This window comes from Engystomops pustulosus, chromosome 7 (assembly GCF_040894005.1).
Source record: "Engystomops pustulosus chromosome 7, aEngPut4.maternal, whole genome shotgun sequence".
In the NCBI taxonomy this organism is placed as follows: Eukaryota; Metazoa; Chordata; class Amphibia; order Anura; family Leptodactylidae; genus Engystomops; species Engystomops pustulosus.
Genome location: NC_092417.1, coordinates 183,051,328 through 183,074,588, shown reverse-complemented (window position 1 = coordinate 183,074,588; position 23,261 = coordinate 183,051,328). Strand labels below are relative to the sequence as shown.

The window sequence follows — 23,261 nt, the reverse complement described above, 5'->3', positions numbered from 1 at the left end:
TGGGGAGGAGTGACACTACTGACATCATCATATGGGGAGGGGTGACACTACTGACATCATCATATGGGGAGGAGTGACACTACTGACATCATCATATGGGGAGGAGTGACACTACTGACATCATATGGGGAGGGGTGACACTACTGCTATCATCATATGGGGAGGAGTGACACTACTGACATCATCATATGGGGAGGAGTGACACTACTGACATCATATGGGGAGGGGTGACACTACTGACATCATCATATGGGGAGGAGTGACACTACTGACATCATCATATGGGGAGGGGTGACACTACTGACATCATCATATGGGGAGGAGTGACACTACTGACATCATCATATGGGGAGGAGTGACACTACTGACATCATATGGGGAGGAGTGACACTACTGACATCATCATATGGGGAGGAGTGACACTACTGACATCATCATATGGGGAGGGGTGACACTACTGACATCATCATATGGGGAGGAGTGACACTACTGACATCATCATATGGGGAGGAGTGACACTACTGACATCATATGGGGAGGGGTGACATCATCATGTGATGGGGGGGGTGCCTGTGATGTTATCAGAGTTTGGCCCTGGCCTCATGGTTTTGTCCCTGGAGCCTCCTCTTCTCATTGTCCTCTGAGTCTTGTGACCTGTTCACACCTGACACTGTGGAGCGTGTGTGCTGGCGCTGGTTCTGTCGGGTTTGGGGCATGTGATCTCATTTGTGCAGCGTGTTACTGGAGGAATAGTGGACTCATTAGGCGGAGCGGCCGGGAGGCAGCAGCCATCATTATTTCCATTGATATAACTAGGGCTCCGCGGCTGCGCCACTTTATTAAGTCTTTAAAAGTCGGAGCTGATATGAAATAATAAGGGCTGACATTTGGCGCTTTGATGTCGGCGGCTTGTACTCTCGCGTTTACGCTTTTCTTTTTATGTGTGTTTCTACTGTAGAAAGGGGAAAAAAACCCTCCGCACTCAGACAAAACATGCGAATGGCGAGGAATCCGTCCCCGACGCGTTTCACAGGCGCTAATGAGATTATTTAAGCAAATGGAGAATGTTTTCTGTGTTTTCATGTCAGGACGCGGGATGTAAGGGTCGCCGGACGCTGATCTTCTGACGGGCTGCGGCGTCCCCAGACATTACAATGTCATTTGCTGCTAATGAGGGCGCCGGATCGCAGAGCATCGCAGCCTCATCGCTGAATGTGTTGATCATGAATAATCATTGCACAAATTGTATGTTTTTGTGAGATTTGTCTGATGAACGGTATCTGAGGGTGAACTCCGGGGTAAATACTGGGGGTTGTAGTGAGCATCATGGGGCCTCTGTCCATGGAGGAGCGTTACATGGAGCACACAGAAGAGCACAACATGTCCTTATCTTAGGGTTTATTATTCTACACCTGACTAGGGACCCCTCTTACATACATGTGGTGTAGGGAAGGGGTGGGGGTCATAAGAAGATTCCCCACCCGCTACTACAACTAAACCCTCAGCAGCCCCCCCCCGAGCAGTGCATCCAGTGGGGAAGCATAACTAGTGCCCTCAGGGGTGTTGTGTTCTTCATTTCTCTGATGGATTCACCTTTTTGTATCTCTCTGAGGCTGCAATTTCTGCAATCATTAGCAACGGTACCTTCTCCTTGCCTCAGGGGCAGAGATAACTCAGTTCTCTAGGGGCAGTGCATTCTCCCCACCTCAGGAGTGGTACTTTCTCGGGGGCATGGCTTTCTCCTCTCCTCGGGGGCAGGGCTTTCTCCTCTCTTTGGGGGCAGGGCTTTCTCCTCTCTTCAGGGGCAGTACTTTTTGTGTTCCTCAGGGGCAGCGCTTTTTCATCTCAGAGGACGTGCTTTCTCCTCTCTTCGGGGGCAGGGCTTTCTCCTCTCCTCGGGGGCAGGGTTTTCTCCTCTCTTTGGGGGCAGGGCTTTCTCCTCTCTTTGGGGGCAGGGCTTTCTCTTTCTTCGGGGGCAGGGCTTTCTCCTCTCTTCGGGGGCATGGCTTTCTCCTCTCTTCGGGGGCAGGGCTTTCTCCTCTCTTCGGGGGCAGGGCTTTCTCCTCTCTTCAGGGGCAGGGCTTTCTCCTTTCCTCTGGGGCAGTGCTTTCTCCTCTCTTCGGGGGCAGTGCTTTCTTTTCTTTTCAGGGGCAGGGCTTTCTCCTCTTTTCAGGGGCAGGGCTTTCTCCTCTTTTCAGGGGCAGTGCTCTCTCCTCTTTTCAGGTGCAGGGCTTTCTCCTCTTTTCAGGGGCAGTGCTCTCTCCTCGGGGGCAGTGCTCTCTCCTCTTTTCAGGGGCAGGGCTTTCTCCTCTTTTCAGGGGCAGGGCTTTCTCCTCTTTTCAGGGGCAGGGCTTTCTCCTCTTTTCAGGGGCAGGGCTTTCTCCTCTTTTCAGGGGCAGGGCTTTCTCCTCTTTTCAGGGGCAGAGCTTTCTCCTCTTTTCAGGGGCAGTGCTCTCTCCTCTCCTCGAGGGCAGTGCTCTCTCCTCTCCTCGAGGGCAGTGCTCTCTCCTCTCCTCGAGGGCAGTGCTCTCTCCTCTCCTCTTTTCAGGGGCAGTGCTCTCTCCTCGGGGGCAGTGCTCTCTCCTCTCCTCTTTTCAGGGGCAGTGCTCTCTCCTCTCCTCTTTTCAGGGGCAGTGCTCTCTCCTCTCCTCGGGGGCAGTGCTCTCTCCTCTCCTTGGGGGCAGTGCTTTTTGTGTTCCTCAGGGGCATCACCTAGGAGGGTTGTGCTCTGCTTTGGGGTATTATACATAGAAGTCTGTCCGCTCATTGCTATTGTCATCCTTGGGGCTGAAGCATGACAGGCCCCTCCAGAGATGATGATGATGATGCAGGTGAGCGGGATGAGGCTGGCTCCTATTAGGAGAGGAATGTGAGTGCTAATCCCTACAAGTTCCCCTCTTATCAGGGTCCAGCACCAGCAGCAGATTCCGATCATTCCTCTGCTGATCTGTGTAATAATTGGGAGCCCCCGCCCCGTCTTCAGGTGCCCCCTGACCCCACGCTTTGTACATGACCTCTGTGTGTAGCATTGCAGATTTATAATGACAGCGGATAAACCCCCAGACCCTCAGACCCATACGAGCCCCCACAAAGCACCCGCATCATCATCAGGGCAGATGCTATCAGCCGCCCCAGCATCGGTCTGGCATCAATTACCCCTCCAGTGCACGGGGCCGCGGGCCTTTCATCTGATTATTTATAGCATCATCATTCACTTTACTACCTAGCATGCAGAGTATTACCGCCACCCTCAGGTACATAGTCCTGCAGATTATTACACCACTGACCTCTCCAGATCTGCAGAACATTGCCCCTCAGGTACATAGTCCTGCAGATTATTACACCACTGACCTCTCCAGATCTGCAGAACATTGCCCCTCAGGTACATAGTGATACATCCTGCAGATTATTACACCATTCACCTCTCCAGATCTGCAGAACATTGCCCCTGTCTATATACCTGTCTGTATGATGTATAATATGTGTGGTACAGTATATAACAGTCTGTATATGTGGCACAGTATATAACAGTCTGTATATGTGGCACAGTATATAGCAGTCTGTACATGTGGTGCAGTATATAACAGTCTGTACATGTGGTGCAGTATATAACAGTCTGTACATGTGGTGCAGTATATAACAGTCTGTATATGTGGCACAGTATATAACAGTCTGTATATGTGGTGCAGTATATAACGGTCTGTACATGTGGCACAGTATATAACAGTCTGTATATGTGGCACAGTATATAACAGTCTGTATATGTGGTGCAGTATATAACGGTCTGTACATGTGGCACAGTATATAACAGTCTGTATATGTGGCACAGTATATAGCAGTCTGTACATGTGGTGCAGTATATAACAGTCTGTACATGTGGTGCAGTATATAACAGTCTGTATATGTGGCACAGTATATAACAGTCTGTATATGTGGTGCAGTATATAACGGTCTGTACATGTGGCACAGTATATAACAGTCTGTATATGTGGCACAGTATATAACAGTCTGTACATGTGGTGCAGTATATAACAGTCTGTACATGTGGCACAGTATATAACAGTCTGTACATGTGGTGCAGTATATAACAGTCTGTATATGTGGCGCAGTATATAACAGTCTGTACATGTGGCACAGTATATAACAGTCTGTACATGTGGCACAGTATATAACAGTCTGTACATGTGGCACAGTATATAACAGTCTGTATATGTGGTGCAGTATATAACAGTCTGTACATGTGGTGCAGTATATAACAGTCTGTATATGTGGTGCAGTATATAACAGTCTGTATATGTGGTGCAGTATATAACAGTCTGTATATGTGGTGCAGTATATAACAGTCTGTACATGTGGTGCAGTATATAACAGTCTGTATATGTGGTGCAGTATATAACGGTCTGTATATGTGGCACAGTATATAACAGTCTGTACATGTGGTGCAGTATATAACAGTCTGTACATGTGGCACAGTATATAACAGTCTGTACATGTGGCACAGTATATAACAGTCTGTACATGTGGTGCAGTATATAACAGTCTGTATATGTGGTGCAGTATATAACAGTCTGTACATGTGGTGCAGTATATAACAGTCTGTATATGTGGCACAGTATATAACAGTCTGTATATGTGGTGCAGTATATAACGGTCTGTACATGTGGCACAGTATATAACAGTCTTTACATGTGGTGCAGTATATAACAGTCTGTATATTTGGCACAGTATATAACAGTCTTTACATGTGGTGCAGTATATAACAGTCTGTATATTTGGCACAGTATATAACAGTCTGTACATGTGGCGCAGTATATAACAGTCTGTACATGTGGTGCAGTATATAACGGTCTGTACATGTGGCGCAGTATATAACAGTCTGTACATGTGGTGCAGTATATAACGGTCTGTACATGTGGTGCAGTATATAACAGTCTGTACATGTGGTGCAGTATATAACAGTCTGTACATGTGGTGCAGTATATAACGGTCTGTACATGTGGCGCAGTATATAACAGTCTGTATATGTGGTGCAGTATATAACAGTCTGTATATGTGGTGCAGTATATAACAGTCTGTACATGTGGTGCAGTATATAACAGTCTGTACATGTGGTGCAGTATATAACAGTCTGTACATGTGGTGCAGTATATAACAGTCTGTATATGTGGTGCAGTATATAACAGTCTGTATATGTGGTGCAGTATATAACAGTCTGTATATGTGGTGCAGTATATAACAGTCTGTATATGTGGCACAGTATATAACAGTCTGTACATGTGGTGCAGTATATAACAGTCTGTACATGTGGTGCAGTATATAACAGTCTGTACATGTGGCGCAGTATATAACAGTCTGTACATGTGGTGCAGTATATAACAGTCTGTACATGTGGTGCAGTATATAACAGTCTGTACATGTGGCGCAGTATATAACAGTCTGTACATGTGGCGCAGTATATAACGGTCTGTACATGTGGCACAGTATATAACAGTCTGTATATGTGGCACAGTATATAACAGTCTGTACATGTGGCACAGTATATAACAGTCTGTACATGTGGCACAGTATATAACAGTCTGTACATGTGGCGCAGTATATAACAGTCTGTACATGTGGCACAGTATATAACAGTCTGTACATGTGGTGCAGTATATAACAGTCTGTATATGTGGTGCAGTATATAACAGTCTGTATATGTGGCACAGTATATAACAGTCTGTATATGTGGCACAGTATATAACAGTCTGTACATGTGGCACAGTATATAACAGTCTGTACATGTGGCGCAGTATATAACAGTCTGTACATGTGGTGCAGTATATAACAGTCTGTACATGTGGCACAGTATATAACAGTCTGTACATGTGGTGCAGTATATAACGGTCTGTATATGTGGCGCAGTATATAACAGTCTGTATATGTGGTGCAGTATATAACAGTCTGTACATGTGGTGCAGTATATAACAGTCTGTACATGTGGCACAGTATATAACAGTCTGTACATGTGGCGCAGTATATAACAGTCTGTACATGTGGCACAGTATATAACAGTCTGTATATGTGGTGCAGTATATAACAGTCTGTACATGTGGCACAGTATATAACAGTCTGTACATGTGGCACAGTATATAACAGTCTGTACATGTGGCACAGTATATAACGGTCTGTATATGTGGCACAGTATATAACAGTCTGTACATGTGGCACAGTATATAACATGTACCACATGTACACATGTACACATGTACAGACTGTTATATACTGCGCCACATATACAGACTGTTATATACTGTGCCACATATACAGACCGTTATATACTGTGCCACATGTACAGACTGTTATATACTGCACCACATATACAGACTGTTATATACTGCACCACATATACAGACTGTTATATACTGCACCACATATACAGACTGTTATATACTGCACCACATATACAGACTGTTATATACTGCACCACATATACAGACTGTTATATACTGCACCACATATACAGACTGTTATATACTGCACCACATATACAGACTGTTATATACTGCACCACATGTACAGACTGTTATATACTGTGCCACACATATACAGACTGTTATATACTGCACCACATATACAGACTGTTATATACTGCACCACATGTACAGACTGTTATATACTGTGCCACATATACAGACTGTTATATACTGCACCACATATACAGACTGTTATATACTGCACCACATGTACAGACTGTTATATACTGTGCCACATGTACAGACTGTTATATACTGCGCCACATGTACAGACTGTTATATACTGTGCCACATGTACAGACTGTTATATACTGCACCACATGTACAGACTGTTATATACTGTGCCACATATACAGACTGTTATATACTGTGCCACATATACAGACCGTTATATACTGTGCCACATGTACAGACTGTTATATACTGCACCACATATACAGACTGTTATATACTGCACCACATATACAGACTGTTATATACTGCACCACATATACAGACTGTTATATACTGCACCACATATACAGACTGTTATATACTGCACCACATATACAGACTGTTATATACTGCACCACATATACAGACTGTTATATACTGCACCACATATACAGACTGTTATATACTGCACCACATGTACAGACTGTTATATACTGTGCCACACATATACAGACTGTTATATACTGCACCACATATACAGACTGTTATATACTGCACCACATGTACAGACTGTTATATACTGCGCCACATATACAGACTGTTATATACTGCACCACATATACAGACTGTTATATACTGCACCACATGTACAGACTGTTATATACTGTGCCACATATACAGACTGTTATATACTGTGCCACATGTACAGACCGTTATATACTGCACCACATGTACAGACTGTTATATACTGCACCACATGTACAGACTGTTATATACTGCGCCACATGTACAGACTGTTATATACTGCGCCACATGTACAGACTGTTATATACTGCACCACATGTACAGACTGTTATATACTGCGCCACATGTACAGACTGTTATATACTGTGCCACATATACAGACTGTTATATACTGCACCACATATACAGACTGTTATATACTGCACCACATGTACAGACTGTTATATACTGCACCACATGTACAGACTGTTATATACTGCGCCACATGTACAGACTGTTATATACTGTGCCACATATACAGACTGTTATATACTGTGCCACATATACAGACTGTTATATACTGCACCACATGTACAGACTGTTATATACTGCACCACATATACAGACTGTTATATACTGTGCCACATATACAGACTGTTATATACTGCACCACATATACAGACTGTTATATACTGCACCACATATACAGACTGTTATATACTGCACCACATGTACAGACTGTTATATACTGCGCCACATGTACAGACTGTTATATACTGTGCCACATATACAGACTGTTATATACTGCACCACATATACAGACTGTTATATACTGCACCACATGTACAGACTGTTATATACTGTGCCACATATACAGACTGTTATATACTGCACCACATATACAGACTGTTATATACTGCACCACATGTACAGACTGTTATATACTGCACCACATATACAGACTGTTATATACTGCACCACATATACAGACTGTTATATACTGCACCACATGTACAGACTGTTATATACTGCACCACATGTACAGACTGTTATATACTGCACCACATGTACAGACTGTTATATACTGTGCCACATATACAGACTGTTATATACTGCACCACATGTACAGACTGTTATATACTGCACCACATGTACAGTGTAACATCATCTGATACAAGTATTAGGAAGGATTGTGGGAGATGTCACATTGTTTCTTCTTTCTGTCTTCTCACTATTTCCCTCCTCCTTCCCGGGAGATTCTTGTCCCATGTTCTCTTCTTCTATTATTGGGGGGGGGGGGGTCTCTTCTTCTATTATTGGGGGGGGGTCTCTTCTTCTATTATTGGGGGGGGGGGGTCTCTTCTTCTATTATTGGGGGGGGGTCTCTTCTTCTATTATTGGGGGGGGGGGGTCTCTTCTTCTATTATTGGGGGGGGGGTCTCTTCTTCTATTATTGGGGGGGGGGTCTCTTCTTCTATTATTGGGGGGGGTCTCTTCTTCTATTATTGGGGGGGGGTGTCTCTTCTTCTATTATTGGGGGGGGGTGTCTCTTCTTCTATTATTGGGGGGGGGTCTCTTCTTCTATTATTGGGGGGGGGGTCTCTTCTTCTATTATTGGGGGGGGGGTCTCTTCTTCTATTATTGGGGGGGGGTCTCTTCTTCTATTATTGGGGGGGGGGGTCTCTTCTTCTATTATTGGGGGGGGGGGTCTCTTCTTCTATTATTGGGGGGGGTCTCTTCTTCTATTATTGGGGGGGGGGTCTCTTCTTCTATTATTGGGGGGGGGTCTCTTCTTCTATTATTGGGGGGGGGGGTCTCTTCTTCTATTATTGGGGGGGGGTCTCTTCTTCTATTATTGGGGGGGGTCTCTTCTTCTATTATTGGGGGGGGTCTCTTCTTCTATTATTGGGGGGGGTCTCTTCTTCTATTTTTTTGGGGGGGGTCTCTTCTTTTATTGGGGGGGGGTCTCTTCTATTATTGGGGGGGTGTCTCTTCTTCTATTATTGGGGGGGGGGTCTCTTCTTCTATTATTGGGGGGGGTCTCTTCTTCTATTATTGGGGGGGTCTCTTCTATTATTGGGGGGGGGTCTCTTCTTCTATTGTTGGGGGGGGTCTCTTCTTCTATTATTGGGGGGGGTCTCTTCTTCTATTATTGGGGGGGGTCTCTTCTATTATTGGGGGGGGGTCTCTTCTATTATTGGGGGGGTCTCTTCTTCTATTATTGGGGGGGGGTCTCTTCTATTATTGGGGGGGTCTCTTCTATTATTGGGGGGGTCTCTTCTATTATTGGGGGGGGGTCTCTTCTTCTATTATTGGGGGGGGTCTCTTCTTCTATTATTGGGGGGGGGTCTCTTCTTCTATTATTGGGGGGGTCTCTTCTATTATTGGGGGGGGGTCTCTTCTTCTATTATTGGGGGGGGTCTCTTCTTCTATTATTGGGGGGGTCTCTTCTTCTATTATTGGGGGGGTCTCTTCTTCTATTATTGGGGGGGGGGTCTCTTCTTCTATTATTGGGGGGGGGTCTCTTCTTCTCTTATTGCCCCCGGATCCTGTACCAGATCCCTTTGAGGATCAGATTTTGGATACTGATGTGGGATCACTCGCTGACGGGCGGCAGATGTTGTGTAATGTCTGGAGCCCCCGTCCTCTGCTCTGATTGGCTGAGTGGATGATTAATATTCATATATATGCTAATGTCTGGTTACTAATATTACACCAGTCATATAATGACCCCCTCTGCCCGCAGACTCCACCTGCATGGAGAAGCTTCTGTCCAAGGACTGGAAGGAGAAGATGGAGCGGCTATACAGACACATATACAGACTGTTATATACTGCACCACATATACAGACTGTTATATACTGCACCACATATACAGACTGTTATATACTGCACCACATATACAGACTGTTATATACTGCACCACATATACAGACTGTTATATACTGCACCACATATACAGACTGTTATATACTGCACCACATGTACAGACTGTTATATACTGTGCCACACATATACAGACTGTTATATACTGCACCACATATACAGACTGTTATATACTGCACCACATGTACAGACTGTTATATACTGCGCCACATATACAGACTGTTATATACTGCACCACATATACAGACTGTTATATACTGCACCACATGTACAGACTGTTATATACTGTGCCACATATACAGACTGTTATATACTGTGCCACATGTACAGACCGTTATATACTGCACCACATGTACAGACTGTTATATACTGCACCACATGTACAGACTGTTATATACTGCGCCACATGTACAGACTGTTATATACTGCGCCACATGTACAGACTGTTATATACTGCACCACATGTACAGACTGTTATATACTGCGCCACATGTACAGACTGTTATATACTGTGCCACATATACAGACTGTTATATACTGCACCACATATACAGACTGTTATATACTGCACCACATATACAGACTGTTATATACTGCACCACATATACAGACTGTTATATACTGCACCACATGTACAGACTGTTATATACTGCGCCACATGTACAGACTGTTATATACTGTGCCACATATACAGACTGTTATATACTGCACCACATATACAGACTGTTATATACTGCACCACATGTACAGACTGTTATATACTGTGCCACATATACAGACTGTTATATACTGCACCACATATACAGACTGTTATATACTGCACCACATGTACAGACTGTTATATACTGCACCACATATACAGACTGTTATATACTGCACCACATATACAGACTGTTATATACTGCACCACATGTACAGACTGTTATATACTGCACCACATGTACAGACTGTTATATACTGCACCACATGTACAGACTGTTATATACTGTGCCACATATACAGACTGTTATATACTGCACCACATGTACAGACTGTTATATACTGCACCACATGTACAGTGTAACATCATCTGATACAAGTATTAGGAAGGATTGTGGGAGATGTCACATTGTTTCTTCTTTCTGTCTTCTCACTATTTCCCTCCTCCTTCCCGGGAGATTCTTGTCCCATGTTCTCTTCTTCTATTATTGGGGGGGGGGGGGTCTCTTCTTCTATTATTGGGGGGGGGTCTCTTCTTCTATTATTGGGGGGGGGGGGGTCTCTTCTTCTATTATTGGGGGGGGGTCTCTTCTTCTATTATTGGGGGGGGGGGGTCTCTTCTTCTATTATTGGGGGGGGGGTCTCTTCTTCTATTATTGGGGGGGGGGTCTCTTCTTCTATTATTGGGGGGGGTCTCTTCTTCTATTATTGGGGGGGGGTGTCTCTTCTTCTATTATTGGGGGGGGGTGTCTCTTCTTCTATTATTGGGGGGGGTCTCTTCTTCTATTATTGGGGGGGGGTCTCTTCTTCTATTATTGGGGGGGGGGGTCTCTTCTTTTATTGGGGGGGGGTCTCTTCTATTATTGGGGGGGTGTCTCTTCTTCTATTATTGGGGGGGGGGTCTCTTCTTCTATTATTGGGGGGGGTCTCTTCTTCTATTATTGGGGGGGTCTCTTCTATTATTGGGGGGGGGTCTCTTCTTCTATTGTTGGGGGGGGTCTCTTCTTCTATTATTGGGGGGGGTCTCTTCTTCTATTATTGGGGGGGGTCTCTTCTATTATTGGGGGGGGGTCTCTTCTATTATTGGGGGGGTCTCTTCTTCTATTATTGGGGGGGGGTCTCTTCTATTATTGGGGGGGGTCTCTTCTATTATTGGGGGGGTCTCTTCTATTATTGGGGGGGGGTCTCTTCTTCTATTATTGGGGGGGGTCTCTTCTTCTATTATTGGGGGGGGGTCTCTTCTTCTATTATTGGGGGGGTCTCTTCTTCTATTATTGGGGGGGGGGTCTCTTCTTCTATTATTGGGGGGGGGTCTCTTCTTCTCTTATTGCCCCCGGATCCTGTACCAGATCCCTTTGAGGATCAGATTTTGGATACTGATGTGGGATCACTCGCTGACGGGCGGCAGATGTTGTGTAATGTCTGGAGCCCCCGTCCTCTGCTCTGATTGGCTGAGTGGATGATTAATATTCATATATATGCTAATGTCTGGTTACTAATATTACACCAGTCATATAATGACCCCCTCTGCCCGCAGACTCCACCTGCATGGAGAAGCTTCTGTCCAAGGACTGGAAGGAGAAGATGGAGCGGCTAAACACCAGCCAACTTCTCGGGGAGATTAAAGGTAAGAGAGATGATGTCACCTGTGGTGGGAGGAGCCGGGCATTGATGTCACCTGTGGTGGGAGGAGCCGGGCATTGATGTCACCTGTGGTGGGAGGAGCCGGGCATTGATGTCACCTGTGGTGGGAGGAGCCGGGCAGTGATGTCACCTGTGGTGGGAGGAGCCGGGCAGTGATGTCACCTGTGGTGGGAGGAGCCGGGCAGTGATGTCACCTGTGGTGGGAGGAGCCGGGCAGTGATGTCACCTGTGGTGGGAGGAGCCGGGCAGTGATGTCACCTGTGATGGGAGGAGCCGGTCAGTGATGTCACCTGTGATGGGAGGAGCCGGTCAGTGATGTCACATGTGGTGGGAGGAGCCGGTCAGTGATGTCACCTGTGGTGGGAGGAGCCGGTCAGTGATGTCACCTGTGGTGGGAGGAGCCGGGCAGTGATGTCACCTGTGGTAGGAGGAGCCGGTCAGTGCTCGGGGTAGGTTCTTGCTGTCTGTGTGGAGGTCGGGGTAGGTTCTCGCTGTCTGTGTGGAGGTCGGGGTAGGTTCTCGCTGTCTGTGGAGGTCGGGGTAGGTTCTCGCTGTCTGCGTGGAGGTCGGGGTAGGTTCTTGCTGTCTGTGTGGAGGTCGGGGTAGGTTCTCGCTGTCTGTGTGGAGGTCGGGGTAGGTTCTCGCTGTCTGTGTGCAGGTCGGGGTAGGTTCTCGCTGTCTGTTTGGAGGTCGGGGTAGGTTCTCGCTGTCTGTGTGGAGGTCGGGGTAGGTTCTCGCTGTCTGCGTGGAGGTCGGGGTAGGTTCTTGCTGTCTGTGTGGAGGTCGGGGTAGGTTCTCGCTGTCTGTGTGGAGGTCGGGGTAGGTTCTCGCTGTCTGTGGAGGTCGGGGTAGGTTCTCGCTGTCTGCGTGGAGGTCGGGGTAGGTTCTCGCTGTCTGCGTGGAGGTCGGGGTAGGTTCTCGCTGTCTGTGTGGAGGTCGGGGTAGGTTCTCGCTGTCTGTGTGGAGGTCGGGGTAGGTTCTCGCTGGGGTAGGTTCTCGCTGTCTGTGTGCAGGTCGGGGTAGGTTCTCGCTGTCTGTGTGCAGGTCGGGGTAGGTTCTCGCTGGGGTAGGTTCTCGCTGTCTGTGTGCAGGTCGGGGTAGGTTCTCGCTGTCTGTGTGCAGGTCGGGGTAGGTTCTCGCTGGGGTAGGTTCTCGCTGTCTGTGTGGAGGACGGGGTAGGTTCTCGCTGTCTGTGTGGAGGTCGGGGTAGGTTCTCACTGTCTGTGTGCAGGTCGGGGTAGGTTCTCGCTGGGGTAGGTTCTCGCTGTCTGTGTGCAGGTCGGGGTAGGTTCTCGCTGTCTGTGTGGAGGTCGGGGTAGGTTCTCGCTGTCTGTGTGCAGGTCGGGGTAGGTTCTCGCTGGGGTAGGTTCTCGCTGTCTGTGTGGAGGTCGGGGTAGGTTCTCGCTGGGGTAGGTTCTCTCTGTCTGTGTGCAGGTCGGGGTAGGTTCTCGCTGTCTGTGTGGAGGTCGGGGTAGGTTCTCGCTGTCTGTGTGGAGGTCGGGGTAGGTTCTCGCTGTCTGTGTTGAGGTCGGGGTAGGTTCTCGCTGTCTGTGTTGAGGTCGGGGTAGGTTCTCGCTGTCTGTGTTGAGGTCGGGGTAGGTTCTCGCTGTCTGTGTTGAGGTCGGGGTAGGTTCTCGCTGTCTGTGTGGAGGTCGGGGTAGGTTCTCGCTGTCTGTGTGGAGGCCGGGGTAGGTTCTCGCTGTCTGTGTGGAGGTTGGGGTAGGTTCTCGCTGTCTGTGTGGAGGTCGGGGTAGGTTCTCGCTGTCTGTGTTGAGGTCGGGGTAGGTTCTCGCTGTCTGTGTGGAGGTCGGGGTAGGTTCTCGCTGTCTGTGTGGAGGTCGGGGTAGGTTCTCGCTGTCTGCGTGGAGGTCGGGGTAGGTTCTCGCTGTCTGCGTGGAGGTCGGGGTAGGTTCTCGCTGTCTGCGTGGAGGTCGGGGTAGGTTCTCGCTGTCTGTGTGCAGTTCGGGGTAGGTTCTCGCTGTCTGTGTGCAGTTCGGGGTAGGTTCTCGCTGTCTGTGTGCAGGTCGGGGTAGGTTCTCGCTGTCTGTGTGCAGGTCGGGGTAGGTTCTCGCTGTCTGTGTGCAGGTCGGGGTAGGTTCTCGCTGGGGTAGGTTCTCGCTGTCTGTGTGCAGGTCGGGGTAGGTTCTCGCTGTCTGTGTGCAGGTCGGGGTAGGTTCTCGCTGGGGTAGGTTCTCGCTGTCTGTGTGGAGGTCGGGGTAGGTTCTCGCTGGGGTAGGTTCTCGCTGTCTGTGTGCAGGTCGGGTTTAGGTTCTCGCTGTCTGTGTGCAGGTCGGGGTAGGTTCTCGCTGGGGTAGGTTCTCGCTGTCTGTGTGCAGGTCGGGGTAGGTTCTCGCTGTCTGTGTGCAGGTCGGGGTAGGTTCTCGCTGTCTGTGTGGAGGTCGGGGTAGGTTCTCGCTGTCTGTGTGCAGGTCGGGGTAGGTTCTCGCTGTCTGTGTGCAGGTCGGGGTAGGTTCTCGCTGTCTGTGTGCAGGTCGGGGTAGGTTCTCGCTGTCTTTTCTCGGGGTAGGTTCTCGCTGTCTGTGTGGAGGTCGGGGTAGGTTCTCGCTGTCTGTGTGGAGGTCGGGGTAGGTTCTCGCTGTCTGTGGAGGTCGGGGTAGGTTCTCGCTGGGGTAGGTTCTCGCTGTCTGTGTGGAGGTCGGGGTAGGTTCTCGCTGTCTGTGTGGAGGTCGGGGTAGGTTCTCGCTGGGGTAGGTTCTCGCTGTCTGTGTGGAGGTCGGGGTAGGTTCTCGCTGGGGTAGGTTCTCGCTGTCTGTGTGGAGGTCGGGGTAGGTTCTCGCTGGGGTAGGTTCTCGCTGTCTGTGTGGAGGTCGGGGTAGGTTCTCGCTGGGGTAGGTTCTCGCTGTCTGTGTGCAGGTCGGGGTAGGTTCTCGCTGTCTGTGTGCAGGTCGGGGTAGGTTCTCGCTGGGGTAGGTTCTCGCTGTCTGTGTGCAGGTCGGGGTAGGTTCTCGCTGTCTGTGTGCAGGTCGGGGTAGGTTCTCGCTGTCTTTTCTCGGGGTAGGTTCTCGCTGTCTGTGTGGAGGTCGGGGTAGGTTCTCGCTGTCTGTGTGCAGGTCAGGGTAGGTTCTCGCTGTCTGTGGAGGTCGGGGTAGGTTCTCGCTGGGGTAGGTTCTCGCTGTCTGTGTGGAGGTCGGGGTAGGTTCTCGCTGTCTGTGTGGAGGTCGGGGTAGGTTCTCGCTGGGGTAGGTTCTCGCTGTCTGTGTGGAGGTCGGGGTAGGTTCTCGCTGGGGTAGGTTCTCGCTGTCTGTGTGGAGGTCGGGGTAGGTTCTCGCTGGGGTAGGTTCTCGCTGTCTGTGTGCAGGTCGGGGTAGGTTCTCGCTGTCTGTGTGCAGGTCGGGGTAGGTTCTCGCTGGGGTAGGTTCTCGCTGTCTGTGTGCAGGTCGGGGTAGGTTCTCGCTGTCTGTGTGCAGGTCGGGGTAGGTTCTCGCTGTCTGTTTGGAGGTCGGGGTAGGTTCTCGCTGTCTGTGTGCAGGTCGGGGTAGGTTCTCGCTGTCTGTGTGCAGGTCGGGGTAGGTTCTCGCTGTCTGTGTGGAGGTCGGGGTAGGTTCTCGCTGTCTGTGTGCAGGTCGGGGTAGGTTCTCGCTGTCTGTTTGGAGGTCGGGGTAGGTTCTCGCTGTCTGTGTGCAGGTCGGGGTAGGTTCTCGCTGTCTGTGTGGAGGTCGGGGTAGGTTCTCGCTGTCTGTGTGGAGGTCGGGGTAGGTTCTCGCTGTCTGTGTGGAGGTCGGGGTAGGTTCTCGCTGTCTGTGTGGAGGTCGGGGTAGGTTCTCGCTGGGGTAGGTTCTCACTGTCTGTGTGCAGGTCGGGGTAGGTTCTCGCTGGGGTAGGTTCTCGCTGTCTGTGTGGAGGTCGGGGTAGGTTCTCGCTGGGGTAGGTTCTCGCTGTCTGTGTGGAGGTCGGGGTAGGTTCTCGCTGGGGTAGGTTCTCGCTGTCTGTGTGCAGGTCGGGGTAGGTTCTCGCTGTCTGTGTGCAGGTCGGGGTAGGTTCTCGCTGGGGTAGGTTCTCGCTGTCTGTGTGCAGGTCGGGGTAGGTTCTCGCTGTCTGTGTGCAGGTCGGGGTAGGTTCTCGCTGTCTTTTCTCGGGGTAGGTTCTCGCTGTCTGTGTGGAGGTCGGGGTAGGTTCTCGCTGTCTGTGTGCAGGTCAGGGTAGGTTCTCGCTGTCTGTGGAGGTCGGGGTAGGTTCTCGCTGGGGTAGGTTCTCGCTGTCTGTGTGGAGGTCGGGGTAGGTTCTCGCTGTCTGTGTGGAGGTCGGGGTAGGTTCTCGCTGGGGTAGGTTCTCGCTGTCTGTGTGGAGGTCGGGGTAGGTTCTCGCTGGGGTAGGTTCTCGCTGTCTGTGTGGAGGTCGGGGTAGGTTCTCGCTGGGGTAGGTTCTCGCTGTCTGTGTGCAGGTCGGGGTAGGTTCTCGCTGTCTGTGTGCAGGTCGGGGTAGGTTCTCGCTGGGGTAGGTTCTCGCTGTCTGTGTGCAGGTCGGGGTAGGTTCTCGCTGTCTGTGTGGAGGTCGGGGTAGGTTCTCGCTGTCTGTGGAGGTCGGGGTAGGTTCTCGCTGTCTGCGTGGAGGTCGGGGTAGGTTCTCGCTGTCTGCGTGGAGGTCGGGGTAGGTTCTCGCTGTCTGTGTGGAGGTCGGGGTAGGTTCTCGCTGTCTGTGTGGAGGTCGGGGTAGGTTCTCGCTGTCTGTGTGGAGGTCGGGGTAGGTTCTCGCTGTCTGTGTGGAGGTCGGGGTAGGTTCTCGCTGGGGTAGGTTCTCACTGTCTGTGTGCAGGTCGGGGTAGGTTCTCGCTGGGGTAGGTTCTCGCTGTCTGTGTGGAGGTCGGGGTAGGTTCTCGCTGTCTGTGTGGAGGTCGGGGTAGGTTCTCGCTGTCTGTGTGCAGGTCGGGGTAGGTTCTCGCTGTCTGTTTGGAGGTCGGGGTAGGTTCTCGCTGTCTGTGTGCAGGTCGGGGTAGGTTCTCGCTGTCTGTGTGGAGGTCGGGGTAGGTTCTCGCTGTCTGTGTGGAGGTCGGGGTAGGTTCTCGCTGTCTGTGTGGAGGTCGGGGTAGGTTCTCGCTGTCTGTGTGGAGGTCGGGGTAGGTTCTCGCTGGGGTAGGTTCTCACTGTCTGTGTGCAGGTCGGGGTAGGTTCTCGCTGGGGTAGGTTCTCGCTGTCTGTGTGGAGGTCGGGGTAGGTTCTCGCTGTCTGTGTTGAGGTCGGGGTAGGTTCTCGCTGTCTGTGTGCAGGTCGGGGTAGGTTCTCGCTGTCTGTGTGGAGGTCGGGGTAGGTTCTCGCTGTCTGTGTGGAGGTCGGGGTAGGTTCTCGCTGGGGTAGGTTCTCACTGTCTGTGTGCAGGTCGGGGTAGGTTCTCGCTGTCTGTGTGGAGGTCGGGGTAGGTTCTCGCTGTCTGTGTGGAGGTCGGGGTAGGTTCTCGCTGGGGTAGGTTCTCACTGTCTGTGTGCAGGTCGGGGTAGGTTCTCGCTGGGGTAGGTTCTCGCCGGCTCCCCGCGCCCTCTGACTTGGATACAGCTGTTTTGCTTCACTTCTGCTTAGAGAGTTTTTATGTAGTGAAAAATTAGCATGCAAATGAGCTGCAGCTGTAATTAGCATAAAATATAATGTAGTTAGCGCCAGTATTGTGGATCGCTTCCGTCTGCCATGGAAATTCTGCTGACAGCCATATTTGTGTTTGTATCCTGTATTAATATCTGGCGGTGGGGGAGGGGCGACCTTCTTTATGTCACGGGATATATATATACTGTATGTACTGGGGTGTCTGCCCCTGCACCCCGTCATGTGACTGCTCCTGTAATGTATATAGCTGTATCCTAGTTACAGACGGCCATATCTTCTGATCTGTGGCACACAAACACAGCAAAGAGGAGACCCCCTCCAATATGACATAAGCCCCACCCTCCAGGCACCTAGAAACACAATCCTTGGCTCATATTCAAAGAATCCCCTCCTTTAAGTTACACCTGAGCCACAGTTAGGAAGATCTTCTGGTCAGCTGTAGGCAGCAAGGAGAAGGAGGGAGCTGCAGGGAGGAGAGAGCTGCACTGAAGAGGGAGCTGCGAGGAGGAGGCAGCAGCGGCGAGGAGAGAGCAGCGGGGAGCAGAGAGCAGCAGGGAACAGATAGCTGCAGGAAGGTGGGAGCTGTGGGAAGGAGGGAGCTGCGCTGAAGAGGGAGCTGCGAGGAGGAGGCAGCAGCGGCGAGGAGAGAGCAGCAGGGAACAGATAGCAGCAGGGAACAGATAGCTGCAGGAAGGTGGGAGCTGTGGGGAGGAGGGAGCTGCGCTGAAGAGGGATCTGCCGGGAGGAGGCAGCAGCGGCGAGGAGAGAGCAGCAGGGAACAGATAGCTGCAGGAAGGCGGGAGCTGTGGGGAGGAGGGAGCTGCACTGAAGAGGGAGCTGCGAGGAGGAGGCAGCAGCGGCGAGGAGAGAGCAGCAGGGAACAGATAGCAGCAGGGAACAGATAGCTGCAGGAAGGTGGGAGCTGTGGGGAGGAGGGAGCTGCGCTGAAGAGGGATCTGCCGGGAGGAGGCAGCAGCGGCGAGGAGAGAGCAGCAGGGAACAGATAGCTGCAGGAAGGCGGGAGCTGTGGGGAGGAGGGAGCTGCGCTGAAGAGGGATCTGCCGGGAGGAGGCAGCAGCGGCGAGGAGAGAGCAGCAGGGAACAGATAGCTGCAGGAAGGCGGGAGCTGTGGGGAGGAGGGAGCTGCACTGAAGAGGGAGCTGCGAGGAGGAGGCAGCAGCGGCCAGGAGAGAGCAGCAGGGAACAGATAGCTGCAGGAAGGCGGGAGCTGTGGGGAGGAGGGAGCTGCACTGAAGAGGGAGCTGCGAGGAGGAGGCAGCAGCGGCCAGGAGAGAGCAGCAGGGAACAGATAGCTGCAGGAAGGCGGGAGCTGTGGGGAGGAGGGAGCTGCACTGAAGAGGGAGCTGCGAGGAGGAGGCAGCAGCGGCCAGGAGAGAGCAGCAGGGAACAGATAGCTGCAGGAAGGCGGGAGCTGTGGGGAGGAGGGAGCTGCGCTGAAGAGGGATCTGCCGGGAGGAGGCAGCAGCGGCGAGGAGAGAGCAGCAGGGAACAGATAGCTGCAGGAAGGCGGGAGCTGTGGGGAGGAGGGAGCTGCGCTGAAGAGGGATCTGCCGGGAGGAGGCAGCAGCGGCGAGGAGAGAGCAGCAGGGAACAGATAGCTGCAGGAAGGCGGGAGCTGTGGGGAGGAGGGAGCTGCGCTGAAGAGGGATCTGCCGGGAGGAGGCAGCAGCGGCGAGGAGAGAGCAGCAGGGAACAGATAGCTGCAGGAAGGCGGGAGCTGTGGGGAGGAGGGAGCTGCGCTGAAGAGAGATCTGCCGGGAGGAGGAAGCTGCGCTGAAGAGGGGTCTGCCGGGAGGAGGGATCTGCGGGGAGGAGAGAGCTTCATGGAGGAGGGATCTGCTGGGTATTGGGGGTCTCCTCTCCTGGCTGGATATTGGGGGTCTCCTCTCCTGGCTGGGTATTGGGGGTCTCCTCTCCTGGCTGGATATTGGGGGTCCCCTCTCCTGGCTGGGTATTGGGGGTCTCCTCTCCTGGCTGGATATTGGGGGTCCCCTCTTCTGGCTGGATATTGGGGGTCTCCTCTCCTGGCTGGATATTGGGGGTCTCCTCTTCTGGCTGGGTATTGGGGGTCTCCTCTTCTGGCTGGGTATTGGGGGTCTCCTCTCCTGGCTGGATATTGGGGGTCTCCTCTCCTGGCTGGATATTGGGGGTCTCCTCTCCTGGCTGGATATTGGAGGTCCGCTCTCCTGGCTGGATATTGGGGGTCTCCTCTTCTGGCTGGATATTGGGGGTCCCCTCTTCTGGCTGGGTATTGGGGGTCTCCTCTCCTGGCTGGATATTGGGGGTCTCCTCTTCTGGCTGGATATTGGGGGTCTCCTCTTCTGGCTGGGTATTGGGGGTCTCCTCTCCAGGCTGGATATTGGGGGTCTCCTCTCCTGCTTGGTATTGGGGGTCTCCTCTCCTGGCTGGATATTGGGGGTCTCCTCTCCTGGCTGGGTATTGGGGGTCTCCTCTCTTGGCTGGATATTGGGGGTCCGCTCTCCTGGCTGGATATTGGGGGTCCGCTCTCCTGGCTGGATATTGGGGGTCTCCTCTCCTGGCTGGATATTGGGGGTCCGCTCTCCTGGCTGGATATTGGGGGTCTGCTCTCTTGGCTGGATATTGGGGGTCTCCTCTCCTGGCTGGATATTGGGGGTCCGCTCTCCTGGCTGGATATTGGGGGTCTCCTCTCCTGGCTGGATATTGGGGGTCCGCTCTCCTGGCTGGATATTGGGGGTCTCCTCTCCTGGCTGGATATTGGGGGTCCGCTCTCCTGGCTGGATATTGGGGGTCTGCTCTCTTGGCTGGATATTGGGGGTCTGCTCTCTTGGCTGGATATTGGGGGTCCGCTCTCCTGGCTGGATATTGGGGGTCTCCTCTCCTGGCTGGATATTGGGGGTCCGCTCTCCTGGCTGGATATTGGGGGTCTCCTCTCCTGGCTGGATATTGGGGGTCCGCTCTCCTGGCTGGATATTGGGGGTCTGCTCTCCTGGCTGGATATTGGGGGTCTCCTCTCCTGGCTGGATATTGGGGGTCCGCTCTCCTGGCTGGATATTGGGGCTCTCCTCTCCTGGCTGGATATTGGGGGTCTCCTCTCCTGGCTGGATATTGGGGGTCCGCTCTCCTGGCTGGATATTGGGGGTCTCCTCTCCTGGCTGGATATTGGGGGTCTCCTCTCCTGGCTGGATATTGGGGGTCCGCTCTCCTGGCTGGATATTGGGGGTCTCCTCTCCTGGCTGGATATTGGGGGTCTCCTCTCCTGGCTGGATATTGGGGGTCTCCTCTCCTGGCTGGATATTGGGGGTCCGCTCTCCTGGCTGGATATTGGGGGTCTCCTCTCCTGGCTGGATATTGGGGGTCCGCTCTCCTGGCTGGATATTGGGGGTCTCCTCTCCTGGCTGGATATTGGGGGTCTGCTCTCCTGGCTGGATATTGGGGGTCTGCTCTCTTGGCTGGATATTGGGGGTCTCCTCTCCTGGCTGGATATTGGGGGTCCGCTCTCCTGGCTGGATATTGGGGGTCTGCTCTCTTGGCTTGGGAGGTCTCATCTCCAGTTTCATCACAACAGGTGCAGATATTATCCGCCACCCAGATGAGGCCGGGGCCAAGACGCTGCCGCCTTGTCTGATTAAATAATCAGCGCTGATACTTAACATGCACTTGATTCCTGCAGGAATGCACAACCCTCGCTGCTACACCCGCCCCATCTGCTACTGCACCCCGACAGCTACACATGTAGCAGAGCTCAAGTGCTCCATTAACTCTGTATGAACTCCAGCAGTTCTGACATATTCAGCTCTGCTACATGGGACATATTCAGCGCTGCTACATGAGACATATTCAGCTCTGCTACATGAGACATATTCAGCGCTGCTACATGAGACATATTCAGCTCTGCTACATGAGACATATTCAGCTCTGCTACATGAGACATATTCAGCCCTACTACATGAGACATATTCAGCGCTGCTACATGAGACATATTCAGCCCTGCTACATGAGACATATTCAGCCCTGCTACATGAGACATATTCAGCTCTGCTACATGAGACATATTCAGCTCTGCTACATGAGACATATTCAGCCCTACTACATGAGACATATTCAGCGCTGCTACATGAGACATATTCAGCCCTGCTACATGAGACATATTCAGCGCTGCTACATGAGACATATTCAGCCCTGCTACATGAGACATATTCAGCTCTGCTACATGAGACATATTCAGCCCTGCTACATGAGACATATTCAGCGCTGCTACATGAGACATATTCAGCTCTGCTACATGGGACATATTCAGCGCTGCTACATGAGACATATTCAGCTCTGCTACATGAGACATATTCAGCTCTGCTACATGAGACATATTCAGCCCTACTACATGAGACATATTCAGCGCTGCTACATGAGACATATTCAGCTCTACTACATGAGACATATTCAGCTCTGCTACATGAGACATATTCAGCCCTGCTACATGAGACATATTCAGCCCTGCTACATGAGACATATTCAGCTCTACTACATGAGACATATTCAGCTCTGCTACATGAGACATATTCAGCCCTGCTACATGAGACATATTCAGCGCTGCTACATGAGACATATTCAGCTCTGCTACATGGGACATATTCAGCTCTGCTACATGAGACATATTCAGCTCTACTACATGAGACATATTCAGCTCTGCTACATGAGACATATTCAGCCCTGCTACATGAGACATATTCAGCTCTACTACATGAGACATATTCAGCTCTGCTACATGAGACATATTCAGCTCTGCTACATGAGACATATTCAGCTCTGCTACATGAGACATATTCAGCTCTGCTACATGAGACATATTCAGCCCTGCTACATGAGACATATTCAGCCCTGCTACATGAGACATATTCAGCGCTGCTACATGAGACATATTCAGCTCTGCTACATGAGACATATTCAGCTCTACTACATGAGACATATTCAGCTCTGCTACATGGGACATATTCAGCTCTGCTACATGAGACATATTCAGCTCTGCTACATGAGACATATTCAGCCCTGCTACATGAGACATATTCAGCCCTGCTACATGAGACATATTCAGCGCTGCTACATGAGACATATTCAGCCCTGCTACATGAGACATATTCAGCTCTGCTACATGAGACATATTCAGCTCTTCTACATGAGACATATTCAGCTCTGCTACATGGGACAGACCATGACATAGATGTATGTGTGTAGCATCCTCAGCTCTGCTGTGCCAGTGTTATATCAGTTCTGTGTGGAGGAGGTCATGTGCAGTGTCTGCTGACAGTCAGGC

At 51.1% G+C, this 23,261-nt stretch overlaps 1 protein-coding gene across 12 annotated transcripts in view; it reads left to right on the top strand.

The window, feature by feature from the left end:
• Positions 1–23,261, top strand: part of SOX6 (SRY-box transcription factor 6) — a 522,737-nt gene that overhangs the window by 288,290 nt on the left and 211,186 nt on the right. For all 12 annotated transcript variants that reach the window (XM_072119160.1, XM_072119159.1, XM_072119157.1 and 9 more), the window contains one exon: positions 12,292–12,381. In XM_072119160.1, the coding sequence (XP_071975261.1) occupies positions 12,292–12,381 (90 nt within the window). The remainder of the gene's footprint in view (positions 1–12,291; positions 12,382–23,261) is intronic.